Source organism: Apaloderma vittatum, unplaced genomic scaffold (genome assembly GCF_000703405.1).
Source record: "Apaloderma vittatum isolate BGI_N311 unplaced genomic scaffold, ASM70340v1 scaffold4628, whole genome shotgun sequence".
In the NCBI taxonomy this organism is placed as follows: Eukaryota; Metazoa; Chordata; class Aves; order Trogoniformes; family Trogonidae; genus Apaloderma; species Apaloderma vittatum.
Genome location: NW_009731114.1, coordinates 24,731 through 37,837, shown reverse-complemented (window position 1 = coordinate 37,837; position 13,107 = coordinate 24,731). Strand labels below are relative to the sequence as shown.

General features: G+C 39.4%; 1 protein-coding gene across 1 annotated transcript in view; it reads left to right on the top strand.

Moving 5' to 3' along the window:
* Positions 1 to 12,890, top strand: part of LOC104278164 (kinesin-like protein KIF26B) — a 38,187-nt gene extending 25,297 nt beyond the window's left edge. Inside the window, exon 3 of the mRNA XM_009875064.1 lies at positions 12,720 to 12,890. Coding sequence (XP_009873366.1) covers positions 12,720 to 12,890 — 171 coding nt within the window. The remainder of the gene's footprint in view (positions 1 to 12,719) is intronic.
* The last annotated feature ends 217 nt before the right edge of the window (positions 12,891 to 13,107 follow it).

Here is a 13,107-nt window from a genome sequence, read left to right as displayed (position 1 = left end):
TGCTGATGCGTAGCTTCTGCAGAACTGCATGGTGGTTTTTTAATTATTTTTTTTTTCTCCTTTAGCAACTGCATACTGACTCTTCTGAAAATGAGACAGTTTCATGGCAGCTCCCATTAGGACTGATAACTGTGAAACTGGCTATTGCCACATCTCCACTTTGGTACTATGAAAGAAGAAACACCTGCAAGGGACTTAATTTAGGAACAGAAAGGGGGAAGGAACTACACAAAGCTAAAAGGCAATGCAATATGACTGTTACAATGTGAGATGGTGGATTTAGACCATGCAAATTCATTGCAAAGGTAGAAGTTTTTAGTGTGATAGTTGAGGCTAAATGCTGTTTCCCTATGAGAAAAGAGGAATATAATAATGTTATGTTTTTTGATTTGATGTTGGCTGATGTCAAAGTCTGGCAAGGTATATGCATTGAAAAAATATGCTGTTGTCTTCTGAAGATGCAGCATCTCTGCCTGTGAGAATAAAATAAGAGAGTTTCCTAGGCAAGAGCAAAATTCACAGTTCTGAGCTTTTCCAGCTGGAATTCAGCCCCCTCAAAATGCCTTTTTTGGAACAGCACTTTGTTGGTACTTTTCATTTTTGCACTTCACGTCTTCAGGGCATTTGTCTATGCCAATTCTCTATGTTTACATTTAGCCCCATTGAACCTTTCTGAACAAACAGTAGTTTTTGAGGAGCTCTGCACTCAAACTTGCATAATGATTCCTATTCTAGCTATCCTAACCTAAGTTTTACAAGTCAGACACGTGATCAGCTTGGTAACTTTTTAGAAAGCTTATTAATACATGGTAACTGCGAATGCATGCTCATAACTTATAGTCAATTCAAGATAATTTGACTTGGTTTCTTTGACGTAGCTCTAGAAAAGTGATTGTAAGATGTGTGTATGTAGGCAACTGTTACGTCTCTGCATAGCAGCGTATTTCTGTGGCTGAGCCCTCATAACCTCGTAATATGTCAATTAGTCAGCATTCAGAAAGAAACTGGCTCCTAGACAGAATTACAAGAGGTGAATGGTTCACCTGAATATGTGCAACTTCAGTGATTTTTAATTTCATTGTAGGCATTTAAACTGATAATATTTTAAGAACAAAATTTTATGCAGAGGAGTGGGTACTTTGCAGTTCTAAATAACTCCTGTGGAATTGAGCCCAAACAGAGGAAACACAAAGCATGGTTTCTTCTTGAGGAATGAGACAAATTGCTTTTTTGAAGATGAGAAATCTTACTGGAATGCAAGTAATAAAAAGATGTATTTTAGCACTGGTTAAGCTAAACTGGAATGGAGGGAAGGGATGCATCATCTTAATGACTAGACACTAAGCTTTCTTCACCTGCAGATTTCTGTGGATTTTCAGAATTGCTGAGAGTTCTTGGAGCCTTAGACCTGTCCCGAGAGATGCAAGTTTAACAAAGCATTCAAATGTGCATCTTAAGTTTTATTCCACAAAGGATGGATCAGGATATGCAAGACTCCTCTCAGAGTCCTTTTAGATGATGAGTTGTTAATATTTCACTGAGGCAGCAAAAGTTAAAGCTGCATAAGCAGTATTAACCATCATTGGTATCAGAGGTTAACTTCTATGTGAAGATGATTTAGGAAAGCGTGTGGAAAGGGATAATACAGAATAGGTCTTCAAACTTAGAACATTTGATGAGTTGAGACAGATTTGTCAATCTTTCTCAACTTAAATTTCCTAGGCTTCTATATTTCTTGGTCCAAAATATGCCTGGCTTGTAAATGAGATGACTCTTCTCTGCAGGCAGCTCTTTTGTATTTGGTCAAAAGTTCGTGCCTCATGCAAGATTCAAGTTCTCTGGTTCCTCCCTTTGTAAGATAGATTACTGATTGTCTTATGATCTAACATGCAGAGGGAAAAAAAGTATTATTGTACTATCTGCCAGCACTAATGTAATTAAACCTTTGGCAGCAATTTATAGAAATGCTGATATTCGTAATTTTTGTCTGATGGAGAAGCCACTGGAATGGCACTAGTTTCTAAATAGATTCAAGGCATTTGTTAGATCCCTTGGTGCTCAAAGCCATGCACCTTTTCACGAGCAGTTAAGAGACCCATTAGATCCCCCCCCCCAAAAGATCACATCTTGAAGTGGTTGTGTGTGGGCTAAATTTGCATTATGCCACATTCTCATGCACTAGTCATTGCAGGAATCTCTAGTCAGATGACTGACTTATTTGTTTTTCATACTGGAAATGAAATAGTTCTCTCTTCTCATGTTTTCATGGTAGAACTTGATCATATGCCTTTATTTAAAAGACTAATGATCTGGTTCATACACCTATGTGTGGAAAAACTAATGGTATTTTTTATTGCTTACTCTCTTACTAGCTATAGAAAGAGGTTGCTTTCTGGGTCAATAATGCCATTTAAGTTAAGCCCACATGCTGACACACTCTGGTAGCTTCTAGAGCTGTTCTTGTCAACTGACAAGTGAAAGGTCAATGGCTTGCAGATTGCTCTTTGTGATAGGGAAACAGCTACAGTAAGATTGGAATTTCCTATGATGTCTTGATGTTGCTTGCAGGTTGGTAACTGATCAGAGAAATGAAAGTTTTAGTCATAAATGTATTACTGTTGCACATAGCGAACTATAGAGACTTGTGCCTCAGCTTCAGAAGTGCAGTCACTTCATTTAGATGTTGCCCCATGTGTACTGACAGAAGTCAGGCATACTCCTCTTTCATAGTCCACACATGCACTTCATTGCTACACTAGTTATTTTAGCACAACTAGCCTGGCCACTGAGGTTTTGAAAGGTAGCTGATGCAACAAGGGATTAAAGTGTGGCTGCTGAATCTGGATGTATGAAATCAGCTTAACTGAGCCACACAGAAGAAAGGCCTTTTGTAAAATGGTAGTAATCTGACAGCAAATAAAAATCATAGTAGAAAAAGATCCAGTTAATTTCCAGATGCACAACTTTATAATGCAGCAGCAAGATATACAGATAATTAAGAGAATTAACATTGTCATGAACGTAGATTTAAAATAAAACAAGAAAACCTTCTGAAAGATAGAGGCAGCCTCAGCTTTCCTGTGGATTGCCATCTTATTGCTCTCTTCTTGATGGGAAAGAAAATGGTTTTATTGTGTTGCTGCACAGTATCTTTTTGCATTGCTGAAATGCTTAGAGACACAAAATTGAGACCGGAACAGCTCTGCTAGCTGGTGTTCCTAATTTTCATTTACAAAGTGTGGAAATATGCCAACCAGGAAGCTTTATGTTGCCGTTCTATCCACAGAGACTTGGCTGGCGGAGCATCATGAATGAGATGTGTGTTTGGGTCTAGCTGATCGTGCTTTACTGCAAGGCTGTGAGCTATCCCTTGTGAGGTCTGCCTATAGGGAGTCTGCTTCACTGAGGGAGCCCTGGGGTATGGAGAGTGAGTAGATTTGCATCTCAGGATGGCTATTCTGCCTATGGGTTCCTTGAAGAGGAATAGGAGAGGCTGGCATGATCCTGAATGGACATCAGAAAGCATTGAGGGGTAGATACTTGCTGTCTTGAATTCTTCAGATCATGAAGTAACTCACAGATTTTCAGGCAGTACTGTTGTGCTATATGGCTTTGGGTTTGTTTGTTTTGCTTTGCTTTTTTCGAGTTTGTTTTGCTTTGCTTTTCAATTTGAAAGCTAGGACAAGAATGTGCACTAAGTGAAAGCAAGAAGAAGAATACTGGATAGCTGAGAAAACAGTGTCATTGTTTAAAATGGAAGATACAGCATAAAAAGAGTCAAAAGTACTCTTTAAGGCAGAACTCTTAGGACAAAGAATTGGAGGAAAGTGTCTTGTAGTAGAGGAATTCATTGTTATTTGGGTGTCCGACCAGCTGTTGGATCAGCTTCTAAATAGCTGATCATAAGACATTCAGTGATTTGTTGTAAAATATTTCATATAATGGTATGGGCTCTTGAGGGGGCGATGGAACTGACTGTATCACAGCAGTTTTGATGGGAGCACATGCCCATGTCTGTGCTAATTAGGATTTCATCTGTCCTGAGGAGTGCACTGGATCTATGTTAAATAACTATCTGGTTTATAGAGGGACATGGGAGGTGACTGCAACAGCCAAAGGTCATCTTTCTTTTGGACACCAGGAAGCTGGAGGTTGCAATTAAGCTCTAGGTACTGTCATGGTAACTAAGTAACGTTTAAGCAAAAGTAGTTTATGCTAAATACAGTTTGACTCTTCCTTATTAAATGCAAAGCATAATCACTATTCTTGGCATCCCAGTGATTTCCTGTTTGAAAACCCTTACTCATTCTAAAATGCAGTTTTGTGTTTAGACACAATATCTGTTAAATTGATCTAGCAGAAGGGGCTACAGCAATATTTCAGGTTCTGTGTGTAAATTTAAATAAAGCAGGAGCAATGCATGCTCAAGGATCTTCCCTAGGATTTCGGTATTCACAATGGATAGTGAGTTGCCTTTGCTAAACAGTATTTGGTATGTCTACATCCAAGAAAGCCTGAATGCCACAGACATTATGCATGTCGTTTTTCAGCCTGTTCCGCGTAGAACACATTTTTTTGACAGCAAAGCACTATCAGGAATTGCTGTCTTCTCTTGCTCACACAGTGTCTGTATCAGTGGTTGCAGTTATCTCGAGCTAAAGCAGCTCAGTATTCTGCTATGACAGAAAAAGGGTGTAGTGAAATGGCAAGATGCTGTAAGACTATGCCAGTGCCCTTAGCTACAGAAATGTGCTGCCATTTCAAAATTACTTTTTCTAAAGGTGGATTTTGTCCTGAATAATGCCTTAAATGTCACCTCTGTTGCAGTGAGTGATTTGTGACAAATGCAGCATATGTCCTTGGTATTCCATGGTTTATTAAAGATGACCAATTTAGCAAATCGCCACCACTTTCAAGTTGCTCTGATCAAATGGTCTAATTGTTCCTTTTTGCTCTGTGAAAGAGATGTTAAAATTAATTTGATAGTTGTATGAGTGGCACAAGATTCCTCTTTCACTCCACCCCTTTTTCACCCCTAGAACCTCAGTTCAATTTACTGGTAGTTTAGTAAATGCTCTATAAGATTTACCTCAAAGCATCCAAAGCTGTGTTTAACAATGATATTTTAAACTGAATCTTTAAGTATTTCCTTTTCCTATTTTCACAGGCTAACTGTTCCTAACAGCACTCTAAAATTATAAAAATGTCAAATTATCCACTTTTTTTTTTTTTGCACTAAGCACAGTGGATCCCAGCTGTCACTTTGTCCTTTGAATGCTCCTGTACATACAGTTGCCCTGCACATTTTTGTTATTGCACAGAACTCAATGAAGAATTTCCATGTTAGGTAAAAGGGATGAAGTCAATATTTCCAGGGGGATTCAGATAAAATAGTCAAATTGTAGGAAGAGGAGCTGTTATTTGTCAATATGTTCCCTTATTGAGAGATGTCTTCTCTAGGTGAAGTAGAACTCAATTCGCTTCATTAACCTCCCTTCTGCTGAAGAGACTAACAAGTGTCAGTTCTTGCTATGTTTGTTTTCTGATGCTGTTTCCCATAGGCAAGTTACTGTAATTCTGCTAAAATTTGTAGTGGCTAGGAAGCTGATGGTTTACTGAGTACTTGAGATTTTATCTTGTTCTGCAATCCACTACACTGTCACACCAGACAGTGTACTCATACACTAAAGAAAGAGGAAGAGTTCTTTGAGTTTTCAAAAATGATTTGTTAGATTATCTAAGTTCTTGTCTCAACCTGTAAGAACTGTTAGGAGTAGGTTAAGCCCAGGAAAGAGAGTTGCTTAGTCCTTGGGAAAGATTTGGTATTCTATACATGTGTCGAAAGAAAGACGTTTGAGCGATGCACTGTGGGATGTCTCTCCCAGTGCTTGTTTCATCACTCCTATAGGCCAGAAACCAGGATCCTTGAGCTATCAAGAAGAGTAACTTTATCTTGTTATGACTGAGAGTAAATGATGATGAGCCAGAAGGAATTTGATGGAAGGTAAAAATTAATATTTTAGAAGAGAAAGAACACCTGTTTGTGCATAATGGAAGACTTGAAATTAAGCTACCAAGCTTATGTTTTAAGCATGCTTTATGAGAATTTGTTTTTAGTGTGCTAAAGCTTTGAGAGTTGTATCCTTCAGAGCTTCCCTTGCCTTGTCTTTTAAAAGGAGAGGATATTTAAGAAGAGCTTTTTTCTTGGTTAATGTAGACATTTGGTGTCTAAAAAAAAGTCAGGAAGTAATTTTGTCAGTATTGGGCAGAAAATTCAGTGCTGCTCTGAATCAGGAGTGGATTGCCAAAGAAGTCATTCATGACTGTGTGTATTTATGAAAGAGAGCTTTTTACCTTCGTTTTTTTTTCTTGCTAGTGAGCTTCTCTCCTGAGATTAGAATCTCTGGACACTGAGGATTGCTTTATAGTGAATTTGGCTTCAGAGATTTGTACCTTGAATTTGGTTTCAGAGGTGGTTACATTTCCATGCATGCAGTTCATTTGTCAGTCATTGATATTAACTAGATTTTGGGGATGTCTCTGAATGCTTTGCTACATTCAGAGCAAAGGAGGTTTCACATCTTTTGCAAATGCTAACTTCCATTTGTACAGTAATTTAAGTTGGGAGTCCTCAGGAGTTTTAGAAACATTAATGAGCTTGGCTGTAAAATGCCCTTATGTAAATGTAATTAACCTCATACTGCATGATGGCAAGTCTTATGCACAGAATGACTCTTTAATTGGAATAGGAGGAAAATCTAACTGGGCTGACACCTGTGGTTAACTGCAGAGCCATCTTTTTCTAATGAAGTAGAGAATTTAAAACATGACTTATCTCCAGCTCTTCCTGTATACTGTCAGGAAGCAGTGAAAGAGGAAGTTAATGGATGCCTTGCATTTACAAGACAGGAGAAAAAAAATGGGACCTTGGAAGGGACATCTGTCTTGTTCTCTGTGCACTTAAAAGGCTTTTATTGAGGCATGAAAGGTTGTGTTGTTCCGTGCTTTGTCTTTTTGTTGCTTATCCAGGCGGTGATCTGTTGCCAACAATTAAATAACAGAATTTCTCAGAATATATCCTATTAACCAATCTTAGACCTCATGTATATGTTATGTGGGTGCTCACAGAATATAAGAGAAAGATAATCAAGGAATGGATTCTTTTCTCTCTTAAATCTAGAAACAATATGTAGAGACACTGAGGAGGCAGATTTACCTGAACTGTACTTTCTAGGCATACATTATTGGAGGGGGGGAAAAAGATGAGAAAGAAAATAAAACAAAAATCAACCCCCACAAAACCCCATCTGAGTTTGCTGATGTTCAAAGTGCAATTTTCAGCCATGTCTTTTTGAACTGGAATGAGGAAAGAAAGAAATTCTCCAAGAGCTTTGGAAATGTCTATTCTGTGAGTATTTTTCCTTAAATGCTTGATATATCCTCGATGCATTTACTCAAGCTTGTGTGTGTGAACTTCAGCAAGCAATGCCAGAGGAGAAAGGGATAATTTGATACTCTGACTGGAGGACAGAGTAAATGAGGTGGCAAGATTACCTCTAAAGCCCACTCTTCAGTTTGTTATAATGGTTTAAATGATTTCTACACTCTCCAATCTATGAGGCAAAAGCAAGAAATCCTAGAATCATAGAATGGCCCAGGCTGGAAGGGACCTCAGAGAAATGCAACAGAACTGACCTAGAATTTGGCATAGCACCTTCTTTGCCCTTCACCTCTGCTGGCTGCATAACCAAAGGGACAATTCCATAATTTGATTTCAAATTCAATTTGTTATCCTGATCTTGCTCTGGTATAAGGAAAAGATTAGCAACACAGTGGCTTGAGGAACTTGATCAAGCAAAACCTGATGTTTTGCTTGAGTTTAAATGTTCTGGTATAGCAAGGTGTTTCTGTGGGCTTTTGTCTGTATAATATCAAGTGATGTTGCAGGCTTCCCAGATAAGGGATAGTAGAATGTTTGAAATTCAGAGAAATAATTATCCTTTTCATTGCTTCTGGAGACATTTCACTGTTGAAAATGCCAACACTGGCAGACAAATTAAGTGCTAAAACTGGAAACCCTTCCTAGATTATGAGATCCTGGACTATGGCTTAAGTCAGTTCTTATTTTGTCTTTGTCTATGTCTTGTGTTAGGTAAGATAAAGTATGTACCCATTTTGGTATCCTTGTCACACACTGTCAGTTAAGAAGTGTCCCTGCTGAGGCACACAGTAAATCAATGGAGCTCGAGGACATGCAGTATGTGCATTTGGGAGTTTAGTTCTGAGGCAGTTTGTGCTGAGAAAGTTTTTTGCCCAGGAAATGTGCCAGCATGGGTAAGGAAACCAGGCAGTGTTGCAGGACCCTCAGGATCAAGAGGGTGCTTAACAAGCCCAACATGCTCTTCTATGAGCGTCCATCCAGGCCAATTCTGGCAGGGCTCTCTGACATGGCCGTTTACACTGGAATGCTGCTTTTAACAGATAATACATCAATATCAATGTCAACAGTAGCTTCCTGTTTTCTGCAAGAAAGCAAGCTGTGTGAATGGACAGCAAGGAGAGCCGCTGCCTCTTCCAGCAGGCTCTGGTGGTCAGTACTGTACAGATGTTTTGCAGTTTGTGGTTTGAGCAGCCGACCATCTGTGTAGCACTTGGACTGTTGTGTAGGACACACAACAAAATAACGTTACTACTGAAAAGCCTACATTTATATAGAAACAACCCCATTTTACATATGCAATTCCTTAAATGAGTATTGTTTTGCTTTCTTCTCTCTGTTCTATGGATAGTGTTGTACTCCACAACACTGTGGAGTACAGAATTTGTAAACTGTTTGGTTATTTCTGTCATCTTCTGCAATTCTTTTTTGATTTTACTATAAGAAAATGTGACATAAAGACAGACTTTATAAGTTCTTTGTCTCCATTTATTAAAAAGCACTAACATTCTTTTTGTTGACTAATATCTGTGTTTCTCTAAGTGCTTAGGTGAGGGGAAATGTTTTATATTTATATATTTTCAAAAGAATCTTATCTCTCTGCTACATGAGTGTTTGATTATTTTGGAGTGCTTGTGTTTAAGAACTAGTTATTTGGAAACTTGTGAACCCAGCATCTAATCAGCTTTTGAGGAAACTTGAAAAACTCAAGAAATTTTCACAATCAGTTTGAGGCTTTTTATTGATCTTTGCTCTGTGCTGTTCACATTAATAGGACTTGTGGCTATGGGCACTGTTAAGGATTAGGGCAGGGCCGGCCACTAAATGCTGACAGGTGCTGTCTAACCCTTCTCCCTCCCTGAAGGGGAAAGGAAAGGGAGTAAGGCAGAGACATGGATTAGAAAATTAAAACAGCTTTAATAAACAATAATAGTACTGATAAGGAACTAATGAAAATAAAGAAAATATATACAAATTCATACAAAACCGATGGTTTTTGTGTGACTCCTTGCCCTCCCAATAGCCATCCCCACTGATGCTGCAGAGCAGGCAGGCGCTAGGGAAGCCCCAGGCTCAGCAGCAAAGGGGAGCTGGGCGCAGGAGCTGGGTTCAGGGACTCAGGATCAGGATCAAAGGCAGATTGGATGGAGTCTTCCTCACATGCTGGCCACTGAAGAAGAGCAAGAGAGAGCTTAACTCCTGTAACCCTCGACTTTATACTGAATATTGACATACATAGAACAGAATACTCTTATTGGTCACCTGTCCTGTCCATTCCTCCCCAGAGGTGCAACCTTTCATTTCCTTGTGTCCTCTTTTATTTCCTGGCACTCCCAATGTGGCACATAAGATCTAGCAGTGATCTTGGTTATTATAGGAGCAAGTATCAGCGAGACTCTTTCTGCATACCAGTCCTTGGTAGTAACTAGAAACATCAGGTGTTAATCACTTCTAGCAGCACACACTGACTGCAAAAAACACGCTGTTGACTTCAGAAAGTGCAGCCTCTTAGAAGAGACTGAGCTGAAAAGTACAATCACTGAACAGAATTGGTTCTGTTTAGCTCAAATCGGGACAGGCATGGTTCACCTGAAAGTCTCTATGACTGCAGAAGCCATTTATTTACTGCTTTTTTGCCCATGTCATGATGGATGTTTTCTTGGTGTCTCCAAACATGGAGACATGCAAATTCTTTCCTGTTTTGCCATTGGCTTGCAACTTCAGGGGATCTGCTGACACAAATAGAAATGTGCTGAACTGGCTGTGGAAATTCGTATTTGGAGCTGTAAGTCTTTATTTGGCAGAAGATGGAAAGTTATGATTGGAGTTGAGATGTAAGTCAGCTCATGAACTGCTTAACTGCTGTCAGGCTACTATGGAAGTCAGTAGCACTTCAGTGATACTGGTCAGCAGAGGCAATTGATTAATGATGATCATAGGATAGTTTGGGTTGGAAGGCACTTTTAAAGGTCACCCAGTCCAGCCCCCCTGTAGCGAGCAGGGATGGGTTTAACTAGATCAAGTGGCTCAGAGATCTGTCCAAACTGACCTTGACTGTCTCCAGGGACGAGGACTCTACCACCTCTCTGGGCAACCTGTTCCAGTGCCTCACCACTCCCACTCTAAAATATTTCTTATATCCAGTCTAAATCTACTCTCTTTTAGTTTAAAACTATTGCCCCTTGTCCTGTCACAACAGGCCTTGTCCCAGTTTTTCTTATAGGGCCCCTTCAGGTACTGGAAGGCTGCTATAAGGTCTCCCTGGAGCCTTTTCCAGGCTGAACAACCCTAACTCTCTCAGCCTTTCTTTGTAGGAGAGATGTTCCATGCCTCTGGCCATTTTTTGTGGCCCTCCCCTGGACCCATTCCAACAAGTCTATGTTTTTCTTACACTGGGGCTGCCCCAGATCTGGACACAGTACTGCAAGTGTGGTCTCATATCTTTGATTTTTAGAATGGGATGATTTAAATGAGGTGAGGTGTATATATGTACTCTGATCTGAAGGCAGAGTTCTTTAAATCTGTCTGCTTAAGAGTTCCTAACATGTTAGATGACGAAATTGGTTTCAGGATAATTTGAAGGCATAGGGCAGAATCTCATGCTAATTCATTGCAAATATAAAAAGTTGAGTTAGAAAAAAATTGGAAAGTTTGAGGAATTTAGTGAATTCAAGTGTATGGGATGCTCCAAATGTACATACATAAGTAAGTGGAGCACTGAAGAACAAATGTCTATTTGTCTGCATGCTGGAAATGTAGGGAGGTATCCTGGCAGCCAGCCTAAATTCCTGCATTTTAACAGTAGTATGAGATGATTTAAATCCAGGCTTACAGCTATATCCTTCTGAAAGCACTGCTCATTCAATGTAGTGAATCAGTAAATTAGAAGGGCTCAGTGTGTGACTAACAGGATAGGGGTATTTTCAGCAGTTGTACTGGTTCCTCATAAGATGGAGTGGCTAGCTTAGCATTCCTGTTCTTGAAGTTTTACAGTCAATTGGCCTAAAAATATGTAAAATGATAAACTCTCAGATTTTCTCAGTCATAGTAGAATGGGTAACAATTCACTACAAAAGAAACAAAGGTGGCTTGATAGTTTGTCTAAAAAATGTTTCCATATCACACCTTCTTCACTCCCAAATACAAATCACTCTTCTTCAACTTTGCCTTTAATAACTGAAATTTTTAACAGCTGAAATAAAGCAAGCCTAAGTAGAAAAAGAACCACTGGATGATCTCAAATACGTATCCACAAAGATATTCTATTGTTATTGTGATGGTAAGTATGGGTATGGCAACTGAAAATGAGCACTTGAAAGACTGGTTCTTACAAATTTTTGCAGGGGAAAGGAAACTATGCCTGAGAATTCCTAGCAATAATTTAGGAGGGTTCTTCTTCAGTTTATGTTGGAACTTTGTGACATACACTGATGAACAAAAGTTATTTGTGGTTGTAAGGAGGCAAAAATGAAGTTGTTAGGAATTGCATGAAGTACAATAGATGACACCACACCTTTACAAATTCAAGTCAAGAAACTGCAATCAAGCCTTGATGAGGTTGCTTCAGTAGGGCTGACCCAATTTTCTCTGAAGTCAGAGATCTTTCAGTTAATTTGAGGAGAGCTGGGTCAAGTTTGGTTGAACTCCTTTTCTTTTTCCAGGCAGTGGGCGGCTGAGATGAGGCTTCCTAACAGCAGGAAAAAAACAAAAAAAGTTAAATGGACCATCAGATGAATGAAATCACGCAATGTTTCAAACCTTTTAAGAAAGCCAATGAAAGTGAATGGTAATAATCCCAGTTTTCCAAAGAGATGACAAATAGTCCAGGATCCCAAGGGACTCCTTCCTATGCTATGTGCTGGTGCTGTGTTATTTTACAAAAGCAAACAAATGTGTGGGTTGTGGGGTTTTTTTCCACCTGAAGTAATACATGAATATTTTACACCTGTCTAAGGTGTCTCTCTTGTACCCTGAAGTAAAACTGAGCAAGGATTATTGTTTGCTCTTTCTTTTCTGTATGGATGGAAAGGCATAGATGTTATTGACATTTCTAGTGATAGAATGAATTTATCCCATTAGTTTTAATGGAGAGAGGGTTAGAGCTGAGCTAAAGTACTGTAGATTAGCATGACAGAAGCAGTAAACTTGTTCACAGAGCAGCACAGGTGTAGTGAATAAAATGCCTCCCTTACCACATCTGCAACCCAGAGGCACTTCTGGATGAGAAGGGGTCAGCCAGTGAGCTTTAGCCAATGACACTTTTGTATTTTTCTGTCCTCAGATATCTCAGCTTATGACAGAGACTGGTCGAGAGGGCCTGACTGAAGCAGCATTGAACCGCTACAATGCAGATAAACCCGCCTTGTACAGCTTCCCTGCTTCCCAGAGCACGTATGTTGCCAGTGAAGTATCCACAGGCACCTCGGTGGCAGCATCATTTTTTGCCAGGTAAGAGAGACTTCTCAGATTTTCCTTTTCTGGAAACAACTTCTTTCAAAGGACATGATTCTGTAGTGAAGAACTGGGATTGACAGACTACAGCACACACATCGAAGTGTGGCTATAGTTACAGAATTACCATGAGAATGTTTTATCCGCCTGTATGCATTTGTCTGTAAGATGGAGATGATACTTCTACCCTCTTCTGTAAAATATCTCTTTAATTCTTT